At 40.6% G+C, this 25,823-nt stretch overlaps 1 protein-coding gene across 1 annotated transcript in view; it reads right to left on the bottom strand.

Annotated features, from left to right (window-relative positions):
* The window catches only part of snd1 (staphylococcal nuclease and tudor domain containing 1), a 179,150-nt gene extending 154,993 nt beyond the window's left edge, over nucleotides 1–24,157 (bottom strand). Inside the window, exons 1-10 of the mRNA XM_028570226.1 lie at nucleotides 23,823–24,157; nucleotides 21,125–21,274; nucleotides 20,151–20,271; nucleotides 19,435–19,516; nucleotides 14,206–14,366; nucleotides 12,388–12,479; nucleotides 9,985–10,143; nucleotides 9,774–9,880; nucleotides 9,104–9,194; nucleotides 4,414–4,518 (exon numbers count right to left, since the gene is read on the bottom strand). Of these exons, the coding sequence (XP_028426027.1) occupies nucleotides 4,414–4,518; nucleotides 9,104–9,194; nucleotides 9,774–9,880; nucleotides 9,985–10,143; nucleotides 12,388–12,479; nucleotides 14,206–14,366; nucleotides 19,435–19,516; nucleotides 20,151–20,271; nucleotides 21,125–21,274; nucleotides 23,823–23,897 (1,143 nt within the window). The 5' untranslated portion in view covers nucleotides 23,898–24,157. The remainder of the gene's footprint in view (nucleotides 1–4,413; nucleotides 4,519–9,103; nucleotides 9,195–9,773; nucleotides 9,881–9,984; nucleotides 10,144–12,387; nucleotides 12,480–14,205; nucleotides 14,367–19,434; nucleotides 19,517–20,150; nucleotides 20,272–21,124; nucleotides 21,275–23,822) is intronic.
* Nucleotides 24,158–25,823: the final 1,666 nt, after the last annotated feature.

Raw genomic sequence — 25,823 nt, forward strand, 5'->3', positions numbered from 1 at the left:
ATCCCCACAGACCTCTAGATAATGCAACACACACACCAAATTTCTGATTTTTCTCTTTTCCTCTGGAGGTTTTCTGGGTTCATTGATGGGCTACAGTGATAACATGCACACCTCTGCGAGTGGATCACACACACACACACACACACGTTTAATCCATGTTTGTGCACATGCTGACGCCAATTTCCAAGGTGTGTGTGTGTGCGTGCTGCAAACCGTAACGATGTCTTTGTGTCTGTCTGCGGCAATGTAAGCAAAAAGCCGGCTCACTTGTGACAGTGTTAGCCAACATGATGTCAGTGTGTGTAGAACTTGCAGCTGAGAGATACCTGCTGTGACCTCTGAGGTAGGAATCATCCCTGCTGCTTACAACCTCACAAAAAGCAGTTATCTGGTTGTGCGTGCTGTCATTGCACGTATGCTCCTTACATATGTGCACTAAGACAATTTTTCTTCTGGCATGGTGGAGGGGGAAAAAAAGAAATCGTACCTACAGCTGTTAGCCATGGCTGGTAAGTGTTTCTTCTTTACAAATACTTGGCAGGGGAAGACCAATATTTGGAGGTGCTAAATGATAGATTTGATTGCCTTTAAAAAAAAAAAAAAAAAAAAAAGCAATAGTTTTGAAAGTTCAGAAAGACTTTCAATAACATAATGTCAACGGCTATATCTGCATGTGTAAAGAAGTGTAGACAGGGCATGAAATTAAGTTCCCCTGCCACCTAAGGTAACGGCTCACTTGCCTAATTTAGTGATCAGACACAAGCCCAGTTGGCAAATGAGACTGGACATGCAAATGTCAAGTCCATGCATGAACATAAAAAAAAATATATTTAGCTATCAGAGGAATTTCAGTGCTTCTGTCAGTTGCCTCTATTCTTCCTTACAGTCCAAGGGCTCATCACAGCTTCAGTAAACATATCACAACTCTGCATTGCTGCCATAGCGACAACACTCAAAGCTGAGCCAACAGCATTACAGACAGGCAGGCAGCTCTTTAGCTTACCAGATAGAAATAACTCGCTAACAAACAGCACCACAATGAACAACACTTATCAATACACAAAATGCAGCAACAGTTTTTATGTAAGACCGCCTCCAAAAAAAAAAAAAAAAAAAAAAAAAAAAAAAAAAAAAAAAAAAAAAAAAAAAGACTCTTTCCGCAGTCACCTAGGAAGCACTGGCTAGGATATAGATAATATCTGGCGTCTTCATACTTTCTGTTGTTGATATCATTTCACTCCAGTCTTACACATGCTTTTTTCCCCTTAACTTGTTAAAGCTTTAGAGCGTAACTTTTTGATATTGTTGAACGTCCGTTACATACAAGCCATTGCCAAATGAGTTGCTACAAAGCTAATTAAGATCAGCTCCACACAACTCTCTCTGTATTTCTCAGTATGGCTTTGTTCAGAAGGTAGTGTCGTCCGGTGACTTTCCCTCACAGAAGCGCGAGTGAAGGTAATTACCTCTTCTGAGGAGTCCATGTTTTTTTAATCCTCCGTGTCGTCTCTGGCTACTAGCAGCTGCGTGTAGGAGGGGTGGGGGTGGGGTGCGATCACCAAAGACTATCATGTGGATGCACCGACAGCGTTGTTGTCATTACTTTAAATTTATCATGGGGGGCGACGGAAACTACGCACTATAGCTTTAATACTGATGCACTTAATAGTTACACTACAGCTTTAGTGCGTAACTTTTTGATATTAATGAACGTCTGTTACATTCAAGCCATTGCCAAATGAGTTGATACAAAAGATAATCAAGAATCAGCTCCACACAACTCTGTATTTCTCAGCTTGGCTGTGTTTAAAACTTTTGTGCACAGAAACTCGAGTGAAGATAACTACCACTTCTGAAGAGTCCATCATGTTTGTTTTAATCCTCCGTGTCTTCCTTGGCTACTAGCAACTGCGTGGAGGAGGGGTGGGGGCGGTGCGCAATCACGAAAGGCTTGTGTCATATGGATGCACCGAAATAATTGTTGTCATTACTTAGAATTCCTCATAGGGGAGACAGACATAGGCACTATAGCTTTAACAGCTAGTTAAATGCAGGCAAATTTGAACATGATCTTCCTAGTTCAAGATGGAGAATATACAGTTTAAGTTATTGTTAACTTACAGGGCTTGTAATATTGTATCCAGGCTTTGACAAATTTCACTCTTCTAGCCCAGTAAACTGGTACCCAGACAGACGGCGTTTGATAAATATGCAGAGTATTTACATGAAAAATCCCACCCACAACCACACGAGCAATGAAATATGCATGAAGTGCAAGAAATAGCAATACAACATTGTGCCAATATAACACTAAAACAATACACATTCACATCTGGGCTCACTCTCCCATAGTCCCTGTAACATACGACAGTGTAATGAAGCACAAAACACATACTGTTGAAGCATCTGGTGCAGGCAAAGACAGAGTGACAGACAGAATACAGACGGGCACTGAAAGAGAGAAAGAGATGGAAAAATAAAGAGGAGAAAGAATAACAAGAGTGGAAATTCAACAGTAATATAAAAAGGAGGAAAGGAAGCACAAAAAGTGGGAAAGTAAATCAGGAAATTTAACATGAGAGAAAAAAAAAAAAAAAAAAAAAAAAAAAAAGAATCTCCAAAAGCGGCAAGGACCAGGTCAGAAATGAGTTGGGAGCCAACGCCATGTCATTTAAGGAACAGGAGAAAGGGCAGAGAGACAAAATGGAGAGAGGTTGTTTGTCCACAAGCTTGTTACAACCACAGAGAGCTGAGGACAAGAAACACACACGAAGGGCAACGGTGCAGGTCAACAATATGACCACAGCGTGCACACCCAGAGGGAGAGGACGGCCAAAGGAAGTGACTGTGGAGGAGAAGGGAGAGGAGGAGAGAACAGTAGGAGGGAGGGAGGCAGAGAGAGAGAGAGAGAGAGAGAGAGAGATACAAAGCAGTCGCCTTAATGATACGATGCACTAACGACACCGGGGGAGAGAGGGAGACGAGGATGGAGGGAGAGGCTAGGGTATAAAAAAAAAACTAAAAACAGGCAACAGTAAAGAGGAAAAGATAGGAAAGAGTAAACCATAAAATGACAAAACATGCGGAGAGAGGAGTCAATAAAAAAAAAAATGTACCATTTATTTTAGTGGCGACTAAAAAAAAATTAAGGGCTGTAGCAGACATTCTGAAATCTGACTTTTACAACCGTTTCCTAGACAGAAGCACAACACCCTCTCTGTCTCATACCTCTTTGAACAAGGAAATGGGAGATACGACTTGCTCATAAACGGATATTACAGTAAACAATGTGTTGACTGGAGGAATGGTTGTCAAACAGCCTCAGACAAGTTGAACAAAGAGAAAAGGGTTTCATTCGAAATATGGAAATGTCTGACAAAAACGAGAAAAAACTAAAAAAAAACTATTGTGACAGTAAAGCTTTCTAATTAATGGAAGTGCCATTTTCAGACATTTTGAGCCTGTTATTTAGAAAATGATAGCATTTTAGAGGATGCAGACACAAAGGGTAATTGAGAAATAAAAATTGATCACAGTTTTTACTGGGGAAAAAAAAAATACATTTTGAAATGAAACGTTTGGAAGAACAAGCAATGCAAGTTCCAATTGTATAGTGATGAAAAGGGTTTTAGTTCAAGCAATAAATGCTTTGATAATCAGAGCTGGGGGAGGATTTGCACAGTAGACATATGTGTCTGGGTGCCTACATACACGCAGTTTTTTTTTAAGACACTGCTTATTGTTTAGATAAAAACACATCTCCATTGTTGCAACTAGGTGTGTGTGTGTGTAAGCATGTATATGTTTTCACAGTTTTTAAGTGATTCTGAGGAAAAAGGGGGGAGTGTGGAGGGGAAAGAAAGAAAAAAAAGAAAAAAATCAATCTTCACTCTCTGCAGTGCTGCAACCACTGGGTGTGTGCAAGTGTCTTACTGTGTTTGTATGTGCCCCAACTGCAGGGGCGCCACCAAGTGGTCAAAATTATTTCCACGGTCGTTTAGAGAGAGAGAGAGAGAGAGAGAGAGAGAGAGAGAGAGAGAGAGAGAGAGAGAGAGAGAGAGAGAGAGAGAGAGAGAGAGAGAGACCGGACTAATGTGTAAGTGGGCATGAGCGAGAGCGGAGGAAGCGGAGAGAGATGGATACATATTCAGGAATTTGTGGAGGAAGATGTAAACAGCTTGTGTTTGACTTTAAATGAAAATAAACCAACTCTGTCAAGACATCCGAGACAGCAGTGACACAAGTCATCTCTGTGGCGCTTCTAATTAATTGGCTGACCATGCAAAACCGCAAGCTCTCCCACATATAACAACATCCAGCCACTTATTTTCTCTCTCTCACACACACACACACACTCACTCACTGCAAAAGCTGTGTACACACATACAGGCAGACAGAGACATTTGTTTGTACCTCTCCCTCAATTCTGGGGGGTCGAATGCTGGACAGGTGGATGGTCTTGAGTTCTCCAGAGTTGAGCTTCACCACCATGGCATCAGCGTTAACCACCTGCATCACCTAGAGGGACAGAAGAAGACAGGAGAGGAATTGAGTAAAATGAATACAGAGGGACAAAAAAGTGCTAGGCGAACAAAAGCACCAAAAGCAAGACAAGAAACTAAATTAATTCAAATTAATTTAAGGGTCAAACAAACAGGTAAATCCCTAAGGAGAAAACTAAAACAGAAAATCACATCCCTGCAGGATGTAGGAGTGTTGGAGCAGAAAGACTGAAAGAAAGCTGGGAAGTGAAGGAGCAGGTAAAGGATAAATGGAGAGGAAAAGATCTACTCAAAGGCGGAAGGAGAGTGACAGTGCAGATCGTCGTGCTGTCACGAGCAGAAAGCACTGAGAGCGGGGGTGAGAAAGAGTGATCCTTGAGTGACTGAGTAAGTAAGCGAACTAAGTCGTCCCAGCAGGCCGGCAAGGTTTGGAGGACAGAGCGAGGACGGTCTGCTATCTGGGGGATTGGCGCAAGGAGGGAGGGAGGGAGGGAAGGAGGGAGGGAAGGAGGAGAAAGAGAAAGCTTTAAAACACAAACATCCTGTTAACGATAGACTGGTAGAGCATTTCACGGCCCTCATCCCAACGACTGGCTGGCATGACTAGCATTTTGCTCTGGAGACCTTTACAAGCGTAACTAAAGATGCATACTAATTTATGTTTGGCATTTAAATGCTATTTCTCTGTGTACCAAAGGTAGCAACCACAGTTTATGGCAGGTACGGTTCAGAAGAATATGTGTGGATGTTCAAATCTACACCTACTGTTAAATTACAGTTCACAAGAGTATTAATATTAGTAACTCAACCCAACCTCGGTATGTGCCAGAGCCCTTCCAAGTAAAAAGACAGATTGGGGGTATAATGTGACGGAGATGGAGGAGGCATCCAAACCAAGAGCCTTTAAGTAGGCCGCTTGCAGGAGACTGAGAAATCAATCGCCCTACACATGTTGCCACCCACTTGTGCATTAAATGGCCTCATCATCACTCAAACGGTGGTTCATATGTAGGCTGTGCTCAAGCTAGAGTCCTTAAATTGAGAGATGCAGGTTGGAGCCATGTTTCAAGAACAATTTGGACCGTGTGGGTGTTTGTGTGGCTGACTGTGTGGTTAAAAACAAAAAATAACCAAAACTCCTTTTTAAGTTATTGAGACCGAGTTCAACCTTTTTGTTAGTTTATAGCGAACACAGAATCCAGGTGTATTAAGCTCTTAGGGGGATTCATCATTCCATTAAAACAAATCAGACTGCCATTGCATTTGCCACCAGAGAACAGAAATTAGACCAGCCCACATGCTAAATAGGCTGCCCACAACAGCAGCCAAAATACATCATATACTAATCACTGAGCTGAGTGGGAGAGATACAGAGACATAGGGAGCAGGAGGGAGAGAGACAAGAGACAGAGAGGTGCAATGAGTAAGTGCGAGGGGGAGCATGCATGCACACGGCGACAAACACACATGCATGCACACCAGCCTACACAAATTCACACTGTAACAAGGTCATTTCATGGCCTGCCCAAGTAAATAAAGTGCAAGAGAGAATGTGGCAGGAGCAGAAGAAAATGGCACTGCATTTACGGGCTAATTATCAGCCGTGGGAGGCGACACAAGAGAGGCGAACGAGGACAGATCAACACACCAAGATAAAGGAACAGAAAGATGGAGCGAGCCAGAAAGACAGAGTGTAATCTTTTAGCAAATATCACAAGAACAGAGACAGCGGAAAAGATGGAGAATAGATAGAAAAATACTGCAAAAAAAAAAAAAAAAAAAAAAAAAAAAAAGTCTTTGCAAAGTAGCTGCCATGAGGGTCGAGTGAGCAGGCAGAGAAGACAAATAGGCGGGCAGCATGACTCACTGGTCCAATCTGATACTGAGAGGTGGGGATCTACTGCCACCCTCTGCCCATGGCGGTCATGACATCTGCAGTGGCCAAGATCAGTCATAGCGAAAGGAGGATCTTGGCTATTGTCAGGGACTGTGTTGGTTGTCAGTCGAATCCATTAAGTTGGTTTCAACCACAGGGCCGAGTGAGGGCTCAGCCAGGGCTTTACTTACTCATGTCAGGTCATCTCCCTCAAAAGCAACACCTAATGGTAGTGTTTCAGTGTTGCTGCCAGTGGAGAAGATTGGTCACCCAAATTACATGGCTTCAAATAAACTAGTGCCATTTGTAATTTTATGCAGGAAAAAAAAAAAAAAAAAAAAACACCTGAAGCTGGCTTGCAGCCCCTGGGTGCTGCTGAAAAAAGGTGGCTGTTGAGCATGTAATGCTTTGTTGGGACATTATCCTGGCACAGACACCAATAATCTAGAGAGACTTTGACCTAATCGCTTGACTGATTTTAACTGGGGCACGAACCAATATAGCCTTTTCTCATCTTCCCTAAAATGTAGTTTTTAAAGAAGCGGTGTGACCTTGTAACAATTCTGTCTGAACTATTTTAACTGGGGCATGCAGCATACCAACAGCCAAGAGGCCCTCACACCATCTCTTTCCCTTTTGTTGATGTACCATTTTCTCTTTCGATCCATCCAATCAATTGCTCCTAGGCACCAGTACATAAAATACCACTTCTCTTCACCTTTTTCCTTAGGCCAGAACATACACTTATACAAGTACTATACAACTACATATTAGAGGTGGAATATCATGTAACTCAAGGGTAACATTGAATAACCTCATATGGTTTTTATTCAAACAAAGCACAAATGTCATGACTGTTTCAGTCCAATATAATGTTTAATGCCATAATCGCTCCAGAGTAAGCTGGAGGGAATACTGTTGCTCTACAATCATTTTAGTATGAAAGAACACATCCAGCTTTAGCTTAGGATGTATTGAAAATGTAAGTTGTTTCACACTTGCATTAGTACAAGTACAAAAACACCACGTCACCTTTTATCCATCACCTCGCAGGTTGATGGTTACCCAAGGGAGAGGAGGGGAAGGGAAGGGAAAGGAAAGAAAAGGAGGGGAGAGGAAGACGTATGGGGCCTGGCCTACATCCACTTCGCCAGTCCCAGTAGAGGTGGGAGGAGAGAGAGGTGAGACAGTCCAAAAGGAAGATGCGTCAGCAGGATGGACTTGTGGGGATTGGACCTGCTCTGCCCCTCCACTCTATCCATCACTGGGATAATAAGAAGTGAAATGTAGAGAGGATGGGAAGAGGAGAGGAGTGTATGATGATGAGATTGATGGATAGATGTGTCCCTGGGAGAGTCGGTGCACTGCAGTAAAAGGTGGCGACAAATGTCACAGGGACAAGTATGGCGGGGCGATGACAGGCCTCAGTAACCTTAGCCTGCCCAATATGTACTTAGCTTTAACATGCCTCAAGCAGTTGCAGGGTCAGCAGGACATTTTCCATCACAACTGTCTGCCACTTAACTAAAGGTTTTTGGAGTCGCGTGGTCCTAACGCCATTTTAGAGGCCTTTGACACTATTATCTACAACTTTTCAAGCCATCTTAGATCATATTCATGTTTCAGAAAATGGTTCTAACCACATAAATGCTATAAAAAGGTGACAAGTCTCTTGCACAATGCATGGTGCAGAAGCTGCTGACGGCTTTCCATTCCCAAAAAAGAAAAAGACCAACACAGCAGAAGAGGACATGGGGCAAGCCTCCTCTGTGTCTCTTTTGGGGGAGAGCAGGGCAAAGAGGACAGAGAAATGTGCTACAGAGATCGAAAAGTCCCCAGAGGTTGAAGCAGGGGCATCAGCAGTGCTGTACCGTAGCAGTAAAACTTTAATTTTAACTTTTTTTTTTTAAACATCACAAAGATATGAGAGAGGGCATGCATAGTCCCAGGGATCTTGATAATTCAGTCCCCTTTACCTATCCACACAAACGCATACTCTCAATTTCTTCTTCGACCCTCTACCTTTCTTTCTGCCTCTTTCACACACTCTCTGGAGCTCAAATGTTACCTCAATTAATTCAATTTTATTTATAGTATCAATTCATAACAAGAGTTATCTCAAGACACTTTACAGATAGAGTAGGTCTAGACCCCACTCTATAATTTACAAACACAACAATTCCAGTAATTCCCCCAAGAGCAAGCAATCCCATCCAATACTCTTTTATTGAGGGGGTTCTTAGAGAGATCTGAGAGCAGCTTACACTGATAATATAAATGTTTTATTCTTTCTGTTGCTGTTAAGGATTTCTCCTAGTACCTTAAGTGAAGGGTTTTTTATTCAATATATATATATAAAATAAGAGGTGTCAGGAGGATAGAATTCATCAGAAGCCTCCAAATGGCTCTGCTTCCGCTACACTGCTGGGAGGAAATTGGAAATGCCGCAGTAGACGTCAACTGGTGGAAGCAAGGGAAAAACTAAAGCCAAGTCTTATTCATGCTGGATAATGTCTGTGTGTCGCGCTAAAGGTGTTATACCTAACTGCTTTTGCTCTGTAGTTCAAAAATAAGTAAGGACTTTCAATGGAAGCAAGAGGATCCAAATTGAAAGACATTATGTTAGGGGCCAAAGGAAAGAGTGCCAATTAGAGATGACACCTTCACCCACAGGACACAGCTTGAAAAAAAAAAAAAAAAAAAAAAATACACTTCAGGACCTCACCTTGGCTACAAATTGTCTATCCTTCTGGTCCAAGTTGGCTGTGGGTGCCACGTAGTCCTTCCAGATGCGTACCTTGCGCTCTTTAGCAGATCTGGCCAAGAACAAAATCACATAATAATAATAATCATCATCATCATCATCATCATCATCATCAGTTGTCGTCCTCAACATCAGCCAGAAATGCATAGTACATAAAGGGCTTAATCAAGTGAATAACAACTATCCATTTGGCTAGAAAAAAGCTCATTACAGCAGAAAAATTCAAAAATGATTAGCCCATAGTCATGGCTGCGATAATTGTAGGGAATGAATATCACTGCAGCAGAATAGAGTGAGACTGTTCATCTCAAGTAGCGGTGGTATAACTTTGCATACCATTTAATTTACACAATTATCTTCAATACCTCAATAATCTGCATGCACTCTTTGCTTATTATGTCTTGGATCAGAACAATGATTTCCAGCACCAAATATATTGTGAATTCCTGCACTTTTCTCCGTCAGCTGAGCAATGGCTGGATTTAACAACGTATGACATGACAGCTTGCCTGTCACCAAATAAAATGCTTAATGATACGTTTATTAGGAATTGTTTATCCAATTATTTTGAAAAAAATGGAAAATCCCATCCAACAAAAGTTTTGTTTTCTGTGTGTCTACAGTTGAGTACCGTTCAGCAGCTCGGAGTTTCTCGGCTCCCTGGGTGTAGACAGCCATGGACCAGTCTACGCAGCGGGCGAAGCCTTCCTTCAGCAGGAGTTCTGTGATGTTACCATTCTGACACAACAGGAAACAGGGACAGTTAAAAGAACAATTATTGAGACAGGAAGCCTGACTTTTAATGGCACTTCCACCGCTGGGTGCCAAGTCCTGTGTCTTACCGGGTGAAGGATGGTGCCCAGTATGATCTGGTTGGGACAGCTCTCCAGGATAATCTGAACGTCTCTCTGCAGAAGGCGGGATTCAGTGAAGAATTTGGCCTCTGCTGCGAATGGCTCTGGTGACTCTGTACCATCCGCTTCCCGCTTGAACGTGGGACACTGGAGAGAAGGAAAACACACATTCGCACAATAATGATAATGATTGGTAGGGCTGCGCGACATGAGGAAAATATCTAATTGGGATTATTTTGACTGGTATTGCGGTTGCGATATGATCCACGATATTGGACGGAATGATCGTTTTTGTATCAGTATTGTCATTTTCATTGAAAATTATGAACACTGAAAGAAATAAAAAAATATATAAAAATGATTATAGTGCGATTTTTGCGAGGATCTGTACCAAACAATAGGATACGATTTGTAGGCCGGGAGATCTCTGCAGCACCACAATACTTCATTCAGAATGGTTTGACACATATGTTGCCATTAACAAATATTGCGCCCCGCGATTTGGATATTGCACTAGGGCTGTGTATTGGCAAGAATCTGGCGATACAATACTTATCACGATATATGGGTCACGATTCACTATATTTGGAGAGGCGATATATTGGGATTTTTTTTTTTTTAGTATAATTTTAGAAAAACTAATATTTAAAAAAAGACATGATGTGCATAAATATAAAAGAAGTTTACTTTAGGTAAACAATTCAGTACACAGAAAATCAAACAGTTCGGGATTGTGGTTCACAGGTTCTTAGTGAGCTAATTTTTTTATATGCTAAAGTAGGCCAAAGTTCACCCATAGCTACATTGTTAGCTTCTAGCAAAAAGTCAAAAGTTAGGCGAGGACACTAGTGGTGTGTCTCAGCATAGCCATCTAGAGGTAGGGGGTTTATACACAACATAAACATGAACACTGTCTTACATTTTTGCACGTAAACTAAAAAATAAATAAAAATGTAATGGTTTTAAAAAAATAATAATAATAATAAAAATCGGTAGTTTTTGAAAATTGATACAGTATTGCAAAATTAAATATCACGATACTAAAGTGTATCCATTTTTTCTTACACCACTATATTGCACTAGTCCATATTGCGATTTAGATACAATTGCAATTAATTGTGCAGCCCTATATGATTGTACTTCAATCAAAAGGTTTGTGGTTTTTTTAAACAATGGGAAATGTGTTCAAATGTGTCGGGTTTGATTCTATTACATCCCCATTGCAAGAGAAGCACAGATTTTGTCTACTATAATTCCCAGCAGTCAACCAGTGCCTTGAGGAGGGATTTTGTGCACACTTTCTGATATAATCTGTTTTTTTCTGTGTACTACTCTTATCGACTTTGAAGTGATGTCACCTTGGTGTACACGCTATCTGTATTCTCCTTTGAGCGTGGCAAAACACCAGACAGATCTAAACACAACAGGCCGACGAGCAGACAAGCCTTTGAACAACGAAACAAAGAACACCTTGAAATGGATTTAATATCTCCAAGTGGGGAGATGAAAAAGATAAGTTATCTTGAGTGGTCCGTTGGCAAATCGGGGCTTGGTGAAAGGGATTGATGGGGAAAGTTAGAGGAGCGGATATGACACTGGTAGAACAAACACAGACTCGGAAGAGAGGAACAAATGAGCCGCTGCTCTTTTAAATGCGTTTTCTTTTTTATAAAATAAGAAAATAAGACTGGACGGTTTACATTAAAATACTTTATTAGTAGTTTTTGTGACCGTGAAAGACGGGTGTGGAGGAAACTGTCAGACCATTGCCATATTATATGTGGTTTAGCCGTTTATACAGTTATTTATTTATTTGCTCACTACTGTTAAATAGTTATATAAAAAGTTCAACAGTTTAACATTTCACTGTAACTGTACGTACACACCGACGCCAACTTAAGCTTCAAAGTTACAGGAAGTCATTCATTTTCAATGGAAGCCGGCTTCTCTCAGCTGCAAGAAGCGGCAAATCCGTCGGCGTCGCGTTTTGGCCGTTGACCGACCAGAGCGCCAAGCAGAAAGTTGAAGTTTGGTCAACTTTATGGTAATGAGCTATGACGCGGTTCAGCGGCAAACGACCAGCAACCAATCGGAATATAGACGTCCTTCGCGCTGGCTGATTCCAGAGAACGTACGATGTAAACTTTCGTTCCTACCAAAACATTAGTTCAGAGAAAATGGAGGAAACACTCATTATCGCGGTTAAAAAAATAAATAAAAAAGTAATGCATGCTAGTCTTCCTTGCTTGATGTGAATGTCCTGCCACGTCAAAGTGGCCAAAGCGTCAAAAGCTTCCCCGTATTTTTTGACAAGCGGCCAGAGCTTCTTTTGCAGCTCAAGTCGGCGGCGGTGTGTACGTACAGTAAGTTTAGCAAGTGAGCGGTGGTTACCTTTACTCCAGACAGCATGACAGTGACCAGGTAATAGTCAGGGAGCAGCAAGGCACGAACCACACTGCCGTCACGCACATGCTCGATAATGGCTGCAGGAAGGAAGGAAGGAAGGAAGGAAGGAAGGAAGGAGAACAGAATATAAGGGAGGAGAGCATGTTGAACTGCAATGTAGACTCACTTATTTGTGGGCTGGACGAAGCTTATACTTACCTTATAATTACTATATTTCACACGGGAAAATGTAGGGGGAGGACAGAATGATAAGGCACCCAGGGTGAAACCGAATATCTGATACTTTCAGGAAAGCTACATCAAGGCTAGTCGGGCCAGACCAATGAAAATCTGAATTTATTTAATTTGCTTTGATCCATCTTCACCCGGGGGAAAATTGTCATAATATGAATTCCCTTTTCAACAATGCCCTGCACGACACTCAAATTCAAAACTATAACCTGTCGAAAAGAACCACAGTGTTTTACTGAGCAGTGGAATTGAGAGGTCTTGCTAAAATGACCACTCTCTGGTACTTCTCATAGGGGAGAAAGTCATGGCCTCCTTGGCAGACTGGGTACACTTAAAGTGATACTCCAACTAAAAGCTTTATCAAAACACTCACCCCTGTAGGCTTAAAAGGTGGCTGGATAAAAGGTTTGCAGCTTCCGTCCTCGCAGCATAAAAAAGGGCTGTGAGAAGTTTAAATTAATTTGCGTGACTGCTGCCAGTGTGCGAAGTTTGTTTAAAACAATTATCTAAAATGAAGCCGATACACTACTTCGGTGGTAGCTATTCCCGTCAAATACTCTGAAATCCAGATGCAAGTAGTATATTTTGCCAAAACATGCTGCATGTTTTGATACTTGTCCCAATTGAAGGCAGCAGACACTCCAGCTGACCACAGCCACTGCTATCTGGGAAGAAAGAATCTACACATTTATAGTGCGTGCTTTTACAGTCACCTTTCAAACCTACGGAGGTTCAAACTGGATATTAAGAGATTAAGAGATAGCCTTTTGGAGTACACGCATCACTTTAAAAGGTTTTACAATGCTTATTTGCAACACATCAAGGCTCGAGGTAAGAGCAATTTATTTGGAAAGCTTTTGACGTATTACATTGGATTTTTCTCCAAAATCATATAACGCCACTGTTGCTCCTAACCTTTAAAAGTACTTTAAGAAATTGGGCAGGATGTCAGTCACTTGTGTGAAAGGCCATTTCGCACCTAAATGGCATTGTGATGATGGGTTTTCTCAGTCTCTATATGCCTTCTTTCTGTGTATACTTATATGCCTGTATATGTGTCCGCGTAAGAAGATGAGGGAGAAATTGGTATTCCGGTTTTCAACCAAACTTACTCAACACAATTTAAAGCGCTTCGGCTGGATTGCTTCCAATTTCATAACAGCCCTTGACTGTCTCTCACAAATGGTAAGAACAAGAAATAAAAGAACGAAAAAGCCTTCCCCTGTTCATTTCCCCATTCAATTAAAGGGTAGTGAAATGAGCTGAGCCACTGTTAACGGCAGTCGCCTGGAAATGAATTGAGAGGCACATTACACCTCGGGAAGGGTCAGAGATGAGAGATTGGAGGAATGAGCTGGTGAAGGGTGATTTCGTTTGTGTGCCATTACATGCCCTCAAGTGGATATTTAAAACAAAATCTCTTCAAACAAAAATGGTGGATTTCTGACAAAGCCTGCAAAGGTTTTGTTTTTTTTAAATGAAAAAAATAGAGGCTTTTGTGTGCTGAGGCCAAGCTTTCTCTGTATGAGTGTATCAGTGTGGATGTGTGCATGCCCCTCCCAAACTCATTACCGTTGATAGGTCTCTGGTGCAAGGAGTCAATGAAGTTGCGGGGATTTTCTATGATGTACTTGACGTCGCGGATGGTGTGTGTACCGCCACCCTCACTCCACAGGCCCTTCTTGGAAGCCTTAGCCTGGTCCTCCAATTCACAGAGTCTGGCCTGGTCTGGACTGGTAACACACACGCAAAAAGGAAAGTTTAAGCATACATAAAGGAACACCAACAAAATACATTTGAAACCGTTAAAGTGATAACATCAATAAGTTGATCTCTTTATACGTGGTGAGTAGAAGTTAGCTGTATGGCCTTTTTACAATATAATTATTTGATTTTTATTAATTTTAGTTTTTGAATGAATGTAAAAAAAAGTTGTCAATATGGCAGAAATATTTCCCCTCCGTTTTCAGGCCTTCTCTTTTAGAAGAACTTGCATGCAGCCACAGTGTGAAACACCTGAGACCGTTCAGTTTTCATCGGATAAAATTTTAACAGACTGGGACGTTTAAAAAGGAATTTTAGTGCGTAACATAAAAAACCAAAATGAAACCTCCACAGGAACTTTATTAAATTTATTTCAATGAATGAGTTAAGTAGCATGAAATCGCCCTGCTACTGAAACCTGCAGCTGAGTGAAGCAGATATGGAAACTTTCACAGATGGCTTCTTACCAGCTGTGAAAAATGAAAACGATGTTAAACCCTTGTGTGGTGTTCATATTTTTGTTACACAGCCAATGTTCCCGGGTCTGGTGGACCCACCACATTATTAGGCTTTTAAATCAATACAGCCATGACAATTTATGTAAAAACACTTAACAGATGTTTACTTTAGCTCAATTACCAATGATATATACATCATTTATGGTTCATATTTGCCATTTACCCCTGTGAGATTTACCGTGTGCAGTCATTGAAAAGTTATTTTTTTATGTTCTTCACAGAAAATGAGCCAAGGCCAGAGTTTGAGTTAGAAGAAATAATAAATAGCGTAATTTTTCTTTTAGCAAACATGAAAACGAGTCCCACAGACCCGAACAACACACATGGGTTAAAGAACATTGCTGCGCTAAAGCTGCGATAGCTCGAGTTAAAATATTGCTATTAAATAGGTTACAAACACATCTAGAAAGGATTAGAGGGTCTTTGAGTGCCATAAAACACACACACACACACACACACACACACACACACACACACACACACACACACAGTAGGCAAATATCACCATAACAAGAACTACAATTACAACAGATTGTAGCCAATGCAAAAAGTCTTTTAACTTCTACCATGATGGGTTCATTACTATTCATCAAATTACAGCAAGAGTTGGAGCTTGTCAGTGTAACAAAACTCCCATTGGTTGTTAAGTTTCAACATGTACAAATGCTCATTAAAAGTATAGGCTTGCATGTGTATGTGGTTTGGTAAGGCTCCAGCTTTGTTGAATTGAGTGCTGGATAAAGTGCTGTTCCTGACAAACTGCACCGTTGTTTAAGTGGCAACCAGCTGATGACCAGATTATAACTGCTTTAAAAAATGTATCCGAGCATTTTGTCAAGAGACAATAACAGTGTTTGACAGCTCCTTCAAAGGCAACCACGCAGCTGGCTACAAACGCCACAATTAATTCCATGCTGGCTCTCTAAATTGTGTGGCCTAATGCTTTTTAAGGGCCCTTGTACAACTTTAATTATTAATTACTTCAAATAGCCAACAGGCTTTTGTTTTTCCTAGAAGCAATGGCTGCCCGATTGATATGGGAGTAGCGATAGTGACTAGAGCTGTTAAAAAATGAACCGTACACAAACTGAATTTTTCACATCTTGCTGCCTAAAAGACGCTGCTCACTTTGGAGAAGCAAAGTGGGTCTCAATTAAAAACGCCACACACACACACGCACATGTGCCCTGTTCTCCAGCTGTGTGTTCCTAATTGGGCTTTTGGATTCATGCCCAAAAGCCATCCAGTCCAGTTCCCCCCTACACAGATTTAGCTACTTACTTCAAATTGAATCAAAACCGTTTCTTGCTTACGGAGCAACAATAGTGAAACTTTCTGTCAGGAGTCAATTGTGTTTAAGCTACTTTGAATTGAAGCGTTAAACAGGAATGGAAAGCTACAAGAAAGAGAGTGAGAGAAACTAACAATGCAATCAAGGAAAGCAGACATGGTAAAGCCACAGAACTAAATGGAAGGCAACTCACAAGCAGAGACTGTTTAAGATTTACAAATAACTGCATGTGTGGAGGCAGATAATAGTGAACTTATCCATGTCTCCATATACACTGGTTTCTTTTTAGGTCAGCAACTCCTTCCAACCAACACAATGGTTGAAATCAGAAATATTGATGGGTAAAGAAAGTAGCGTACTGAGAGACACTACTGGAGGAACAAGGGCCAAGAAAAAAAAAAGGAAAAAACCTTGCCAATTCCTTTATATTTGAACACAATGTAGGCTATATCTCTTTCTCAATATGGCCTCCCTTGTGCAACCAAAAATACTTTTAATAGATACAAAATGTTGAACCTCAGCAAGCGGTTTTACAGCTCCCTGTTGTCTTTGTACAAGTTTCAAGATAGTGTAGGAAGTCATGTTCCCTAGTGTACTTGACTGGAGGGGTACCAGTCCTAGTGAGCAGCGAGGCCCAAATGAGCACAGTTCACCCCCCTCTCAATCAGAACTCCTCCGGGACTCCAGTTAAAAAGGAGATGTGGAGGATTATAAAGCACAGTTGGTCTCCATGTTAATGTAGCTCCCTTCTGCTCTGGTGGGTGGGCGTTATATAAACCAATCAGTCAAACCCTGTGTCTGTGCTTTTCATTTCTCAAAAGGAAAGTGTATTGCCATGAAAGTTGAATTTACAGGCTCCAGCCACCTCAGTGAATGGATAAAGCATTTTTTTTTTTTTTAAGAAAAGCAGTCCGACTGAATGACGCAGACTGAGATGAAAGACTGAGTAGTGTAGATTGATTAATGTGTCTGCACCAATCACTGTATTGCTCAGCACCAAGGACAGCAAACTCATGCGTGCGATTTAAATAAAGATAAATCTGCCTGACACCCACAGCTGCAATATGTAGCCCGAAGCTGACAGAGAAAAAACTAAAATCACATAATTCATTAATGGTAAACTTTAAAGTTTGAGACTACACTAGAATATTTTCTGTTGCACAAGTCAACAGATTTAAGATTGCAAGTAATAAATAATATATGTGTGCTAATAAAAGTCAGGATTATGACTTATAGGGCAAAAGAAAAACTCCATACAGTCAGTGTAACTAACAAATGGAAGGATGCTTTCAGGTAAAAACAACGTGGATGAGTATGGAGAAAGTTCTGCTGGAAGGATTTAACGTTTTCTTTTTTTCTTTCATAATACCCGAGATCAAACCCCTCGACAACCATGCTGAACTAGGCTCTGTGATGATCTGGAGGAAAGCCATACTCATGTTTTGTGAGTGCACTAAACCAAAGCCTTTCTGGGATAATTTAAATGCAATCATAAAAGCTATTATGGGATATGGCATTCCAAACAACAGTGTTGTGATATATTTAGCGAACATTGAGGAGGCTATACAAGGAAGAGAACGACACCGGACAGCAAAAAAAAAAAAATAAGGCAAGAACTTTGTGTAAAGCTGATCCTTGAGTGAAATAACAATGACTCAATTTGAGGAATTTTAGTCAATGGAACAATGACATGTATTTGTGCTACTGTCAAGGTGAATTAATTTGCTCAAAAGTGGGTAAATACCACTGCAGAAAATGCTGTCCAAAAACCGGTTAATTGTGTTCAAAATACACGATTGATACAGGTTTTATTTTAAACATATTCAAAAGTAGACAGACAGACAGACAGACAGACAGAGACAGACAGAGACAGACAGACAGAGACAGACAGAGACAGACAGAGACAGACAGAGACAGACAGAGACAGACAGAGACAGACAGAGACAGACAGACAGTTCATTCTTGCTTTAATAAACCAAACCAGCCTGAACAACTGTGCCCCAGCCTGCTCTGGGGCACTGCTGAGCATTCGCCCCTGCCCATAAATCTGTGAATTGGGGGGCCGTTTTCCCAAGCCGCAGTCTGCATCACTCTGAACGCATTTAACTGCACTGTCCGAAAGCCATCATCGTTATAATCTTCCCCCATAATTATGATCACAAAATAGTTAGCGTGATCAACATAGCCAATCACGAAGGGTAATGATATTGGAGGCTAGCACACTGAGGGAAAAACTAAGGCCTCAGTCCTCACTGAGTAATGGGGCTCCCTTTGGCCAAACGATGCCTGCTTACACTTAAAGCATAATTTACATTAGTGCTTGTTCTGGGCCATTGCGCAGAATGCTTTAAATGGATCATTAGCGGCAGAATTTCACATCATCTCCGTTCATGTTGGAAGATGCACATGTAGCAGCATGAGTGAAATTGCTTGTAATGTGTGTAATGTGCAAATATCGCCACTGGGGGGGATATACAGTACTTTGTCATATAGCGCTGGGTGTGAAAGTGTGTTTAGGGGATTACTGTGTAAGGGCAATGTGGCAGAAAAGAGTTTCAGAGGGACATCATCGCAGGAGCAGGGTAATACTGCCCCCATCTGGGACACCATGGCTCTATCTCAATTCTCTACAGTCTACTAGTTGAGGACTTATGCATATGCCCCCACAGATTTACCAGTGTTGTGCTGCTACACGAAAATTACATTATGTAGCCAACAATTATTTCCACCTCACTCAGTGTAAAGTCGCAAACTAAAACCAGCTTTGATGACCAAAAGTCAAAAAAATCAACCATATTGATTAAGCAAAGGGTTTTAGAGGGAAAGCATTTATGATATTAGTCTCACAGGTCAGCCACGCCAATGTAGCCGATGATGGCATCATAACAAATATAACACATACCAGAGAAGCTGATATGCAACAATTAGATATCCCAAAGATAAACTTTGACATACTGTGTGAGATATTGGATTACAATCTTATCAGTACACATAATTTAACTATTTAACTAATCTTACCAAAAAGCTGAGAAACAGACCGAATGAAAACCTAACCTTCTTCTGCATAAGTATCAGTTTCATGCTAACGTGTTGCTGAATGTTCTAATAGTGAGTGTTTTACACCTGACAAGACCATATTAAGCACGTGGAACTGTACTGTACTATAAGTGTCGTGCCATTCGTGTCAACAAACAAACATTACAGGGAGCAGAGATGCAAAAATCTTACTTGTTGCCCCGAATTCCTTCCCTGCGGACTGTGGCAAGGCCCTCGTTCACCAAAGAATCAGCAATGTTCTCACCTGTTGTGTCTAAAATGAGAGGACAGAGAAAACAACCTATCAAACTGAAAAATAGAATTGGATTTTTTTTTAAGACCAGCATGATTAAAATTACACAGCAGTTAGTTCTGTTCAGGTAATTTGATTGGACAAGAGGCCATCATGAGTGCTGGCATTTAGGATAAGAGAGACATTTAGCCATGTATACAAATTCGCTTTTGCTGGGGTGCCAATTTAACGCTTGATTACAAACAATTCTCAGTTAAATCGTACTTGCAGCTGATAAGCTAGCAGCAGGTACAACTTCACTGAGGAATACTCTACAGTACTGTACCACCATCAAACATTTGAAAAACAGGGTACTTAACAAATTCTAATGCTATTCAAGCACAAAATATACAGGCAATATTGTCATAACCCCGAATTTTGAGGAGACCCCTGATTTGCAGTAAGTGTGCATAACTGTGTAACTGTTTTCACATCACCGGTATGTTAAATTCTGTATGACATCAGTGTTCCCTCTCATACGATTTTGATTTATTCTTGAAAAAAATAAACTGACGAAAAATCAAGGGGAAAAGGAACATTTATGGAATTTGTATTATTCTCCTATGTGGACATTGTTCAGACCAGTTTGTGATTTTAGACGCGACAGTCCACTCACCTCTCCCCAGGTAGACCATGCCGTACTCCCTGCCCAAAGCGGTCTTGATTTCCACAGTGAAGCACACTTCTTTGCCGATTAGCTTTTTCCGCAGGAACTCTCTGGCTTGAAAGGCCCACGGCTGCAACACAGACGGGAATATTAATGTATTCTTCTATAGAGCGATCAAATCAAAAGGTTTATCACAAACAACCAAGGTGTATTCTGACTGATTAGTATCAGCAGAACAACTAAAAGAGACATACTGCTGCAATAACAAACATAATCCTTCATTAAAAAAAAAAAAAAAAAAAAAAGTGTATTGTATTATTTTCTGATTAAATTACAGTATGATCTCAGTTGGTGGCCCCCACTGCAGGTTGTTTCCTTTTGCCTCTTCACAGCCACCAGACACACATCAGTCCACAGTAATGAAGTGAAAATAGTACCCACTAAACACAATAGTTACACAAGCAGTGTTAGCAGAAACTGCAAATAAACTTGATTTTCGATGATGTTTTCTTGGTTAAAGCAAACTCTCTCTGTATTCCTCCCTTTTTTCCATCTGATAAAAGAAAAAGGCCCGTAGTGTATCTTAAAATAAGAACAGAGAGTGGTAATATCCAGCTTTGCTAAATAAATTGATGGACTTTTCAAAGGCTTGAAAAGCAAATTACAGCTTGAGTTCAATTGAGAATTGACATGTTTATCTCTAGACTACATTATCGTTTATACAATGATTGATGGTCTGAATACCCATTCATACATAATTACAACTGATTGATGGAAATTACAATAGCAAAGCCATGTGACAAAAATTTCAAAGCTATTTATTCTACCCACAGTAAAAACAAAAGATGCACATATCAGCATTAACCGCCAAATTGGAATAGAGTAGTGTGTGCTGCAGGGCTACTTGGAAGGACCTTGTTCTGCCTTTGCCAAACCCACATAAATATAAACAAACCCAAACAGAATGGGATAGAGGTGCTCACCTCATCAGGGGTGTCCTTGGTGTCGGGTTGGCCCTGAGCGGCTCGACGGGCCATGGCCCCAGCTCGGATATTACTGAGATTGATCTGACGCTCCGGGGGTGGGCCACCCCGAGGCTGGCCCCGAACAATGATGGCACAGCCTGACAATACCTGGAGAGATGACAATAAAGACTGTCAATTGGAGAAGATAAAGTCAACCGTAAAAAAAAAAGTATCAGCCCCCATTGCATTCGGCAAATGCAGGTAACATCTTCAAACGCTCTCTTCTTGCTTCTTAAACTCTAATTCATCATCACAAAAAGGTTATGCAATTCACAGGCCACAAATGCCAGACCCCAACACCTGTGTGGAAGGAAGAAATAAGTGGTAGCTTTCAGTTTCTATATCGTCTCAGTCAATACACGCTTTCTGGTACATTCAGTAAACTGTTGTAGTTGCATTTGCATTACGGAAAGTGTCAATCTGATAAGCACTATGGAAGGGACATTGAGGATTCATTTGAAACTGGTATAACATAAACAAGTAAAGTAGGTAGGCAATTAAGGCAACCATCCTGTGTGGATAGTAGTAGTAGTAGGTATAAATTAGCAACATCTTAAAAGATGTTACAGAGGCCTGGAAAACTGCTGGAAAGCAACTTCACGTTTCCATGGAAACAGTCAGTCATTCAAACGCACGCTGAGATCACACCATCTGATAACGTGGCTAAATAATAAAAAAAAAAAAAAAAAAGATAACCCTACTCTTGGGTTTGACAACCATGGCATTTACACGAATCTGAGCAAACACCTTTTATCTGCGGACTCTCCAGTGTCTGCAGGGAGCATCACTGGGGGCTGTTGATCTAAGATGTGGGCTAGATAAAGTCTTCCATCAAAACACCACCATTCCCCACTATCTGAATCAGTCCAATCAAGTAGGATATAGGCTAACCAGAAGAGTAGTTGTAATGTGTATGTATTGACCAGGCACGGAAAGAAAGAGGCACTACCTCCCTTCTTTGTTTACAAAAGGGACAAGTTCCACTTGGAATGCACTACACAGCTCTGCTCGACTGCCTGATCACATTTCTCAAGTAAGTAAAATGTATTTATAAAGCGCTGTTCTCAGACATAAGCCACAAAGTGCTTTAAAGGGCATAAAACAAAAATCAAGATTAAAAAAATAAATAAATCATAGAAGCTACCAGGTGCAGACAGGTTAACCGAATTCCTGTATTCACAGATAGGTCTTTATCTGCTTTTTAAAAATAATCCACAGAGACCGTGAGGGTGACAGCAGAGTGGTCTCAAGGCACAGAGTTGATTGTATTAGATAAGGGCCATTAATGAAGGTTCTACTTTAAAACTAAACTATGGTGAACGTTAAGAGTTCATTTGAAATTCATCTCTTACCAAAATCATTTGAATCCAACTACTCAGACCGGTGCACTAACAGAGGCTTCAAAAAAAATGCAATCATCAATTCCTTTGGTAATAAGTGACAAGTGTGAGTGTGTTGTTGAATATGCTCTCCATGATAAAGTAGAATGAGTTACATGCACCTTTTCTTACTAACACTAACATCTAAAACTTATACAACAATATAACTCTGGATTTATGTGTTTGCTCCAGAAGACTGTGTGGATCTACTGGGTCTGGGCACCTTCCCGAGTTCAAACTATGGAACTATGCAATGCATACAGTACATTGAGAAAATATAAGGTTAGGAATGATTTGGTGTGAAAGCGCCCTAACTTAACTTAGCTATCTAAATGAGTAAAGGTTATCTTGCCATTAGAACAAAGTACCAGGCCGCATCTAAAACCAAAGAAGGTGAAGTGACAGAAACGGAGACTACACAGAACCAAGATGAGAGATTACAGGGGAAAGAACGCTATAGCTACGTGTCAGTTTCCCGTGGTTGGTTGCAACCAGCATACTAGGCAAATGCCCTGGGACTTGAATGGTCGGAACCATAGAAATAGCGTCCGGAAACCCATATTTTCTAACATTAATAATCGGTACTTTAACCGCTAAAATATGATACAATAGCATTTATAGTAAATGCTGAGAGGGACAATAATGAAGCGATATAAGAAGAAGCCTTAATTGTTAGCTTACACGCTACTTTGCTAAGTACTAATTTGTATGTCGCCAATAAGATAAAGACATTCAATTTGTGTAAACGCTGTCAACTCCGTGTTCAGCAGGACCGCAGACCACGAACTATGTCCATTAAAGTCAACACTTGCTGAACATAAGAGTAAACGCTAGTTAGCCAACGGTTAGCTAGCAGATAGCTGGGAAACTAAACATCTGTTAACGTTACAGCTAAGTTACTAAATAGCCAGGTTGGATTTCAGTACATGTAAAGCAACTTTGACAGCTTAATATTTGTAGATTCACTTCACATTTCCACTGAAATGGTTAGTTTAAGTTACTTATAGAAAACATGTGCTAACGTCGTTGGCTTCAGCTTATTAGCAGCCTAGCAAATTAAGTAGCAAACCAGCTAGTGTTAACTGACATGAACTGAAGCCAGGTGAACTGAATGTTAGTGACACATTGCCAAGACTGACATTTAACACACAGGTACGTTTATATATTTAAATAAGTTTACTCAAAGTTGTATGACAGTTATCGCTAGTTAGCCTTCATTAGCCCTTGGCTCACTAAGCTAAGTGAGCTCACATATGTGTGTTAGGATTCCTTCCTACCATTTTCACAATTCCTCTTTGCAGAGAAGCAGCCGGAGAAGGGCCTGTCTGAGCTGGTGCCGAAATAGATGCCATGTCCACCGGTTTGAAATATAACGCTGTTAAGGGGTGACCAGGCAAGGGAGCTGGGACTCTGAAGTCAGCGACTGTTCTACTGAAAGCCAAGAGAAAAAGGCTGAACGCTGATCAACACACACGTTATACCGGAAACACACTTTGCCATGCATACACACACGTCAAATTCTTTCCGGGTCTGGGGAGCAGATGAATGAGAGCGAACGGAGCCGCTTGTCGCCAGCAGAGGCAAACTGAAATAAAGTCTTCCGGAGCAAGAGGTGCGACACGTCAGCATAGTGTTAACCCAGCTAATGCTGCGTTCAAGGTGTGTCGGACATTTTCTATTTCCATCTGAGCGTCACACAAACGACCCTACAAAATGATAGGCCTATGGTATAAATATTCTAACCGTTGCCAAAAAGAAATAAAACGATGTTTAGGGGGTTGAGAGCACAGAAGATGTGTCTTCAATTGAGATTAAATATTGTGTACTTTGATTTTTTTGTTTATTATATTATTGTAACTGATTAAAAGGCAGCTGCATTGACTCGTTTTCAGTCTTTTCTTTAGCTGTTTTAATTTTAATTTTTAATTTTTATAAATAAATGTACCCCTGTCCTCTGCATATCTTCTCCTTATTCTGGCCCTGCAGCTTTGTTCCACAAGATTTGAAAACTGAAATTAAATAAACCAATAAGCTAGTATAGTAGGTATGTGATTCTATTTAATATAATTTTGGACAAAATTTAACAGTATGTCATGCACACAAACACACACAGAAGCTGGTATGTATTAGGTTTACAGGACAAATATAATGAAATATTAAATTAAATGATCTATAGAACAGGGCAATTCATCAACCCATGGACCCCTTTCACAATGGACATTTGGGCTTTGCAAAGCAGGAAAAACACAGGTGATGGTAATGGATAGTGTCACCATCACTAGTGTGGTAAGATCACACCGGGGTCCTGCATCAGATAATATTATTTTTACTGTATTTTTGCTTGTCCTGATCTACTGCTTCTCAGTTGGCAGCTGGCAGATGTGATTGTGAGTAACTGTGTGAGTGGGAAGTAGGGCATTGCTGGAAAATAGCATTAATGCTCATGGGATATACTCTAAATATTTGCAGGCTAAATACCTTGAGATGTTTTTATGACTTTTTGAATGCTCCGACATGAATTCCCAAAAGGAGTAACTTGTAACGACTACTATGAACTGTGTGTGACAGAGAGAGAGAGAGACAGGCAGAAAAAATGTTCCTTGGCATAGATTGTAACTCTATAGTAGTCTGTTTAGCTGGGTTGATATTTTGAAACTATTAAGGCCACAGCATATGATGCACATTATTTTCATACTCATAAAACCATTCGCTGATCCCTTGTGGCCTGTATGGATTGCTTTAATTGTCACCTATCTGTCTGATGAACTGTTGTCACAAGGCACAGAGTTTGAATCAGCATGCCTGCACGTGCACTGGATTCTAGTACCAGTTGTGTAAAAAGCACCAGAAAATATGTCAGTTTAATTTAGAAGAAGCTCTTTTTTACAGTATAGTGTACATTTCATATCCTATAAGTCCATTATTGTATTTAAACATGTATCTAATCAAATTGTTTTGCTACAAATAACCTCCCTTCCCCTACAATACTACCTCTGGTTATGCAAATGTGTACATAGTCCAAATTATAGTGGATTAGATCTACATATGTATGCAATGAGTTGTAAGTGGTGTGTACATGTGGCAACATGGCCCTATGGGTGTCACATCACATTATCAAACTAATGCATTTTATTATTAGTAGTAGTAGTAGTATGACCTATGTGTTTGCCACATTAAGTTTAGTGTTTCACTTATTTCAGTAGTTTTCAGGAGAGAATCTGGCATCATGATATCACCTGAGGAAAAAAGAAAGAAAAGACAAAAAATGATTTACATGA

The sequence above is a fragment of the Perca flavescens genome, chromosome 23, assembly GCF_004354835.1.
Source record: "Perca flavescens isolate YP-PL-M2 chromosome 23, PFLA_1.0, whole genome shotgun sequence".
NCBI lineage: Eukaryota > Metazoa > Chordata > Actinopteri > Perciformes > Percidae > Perca > Perca flavescens.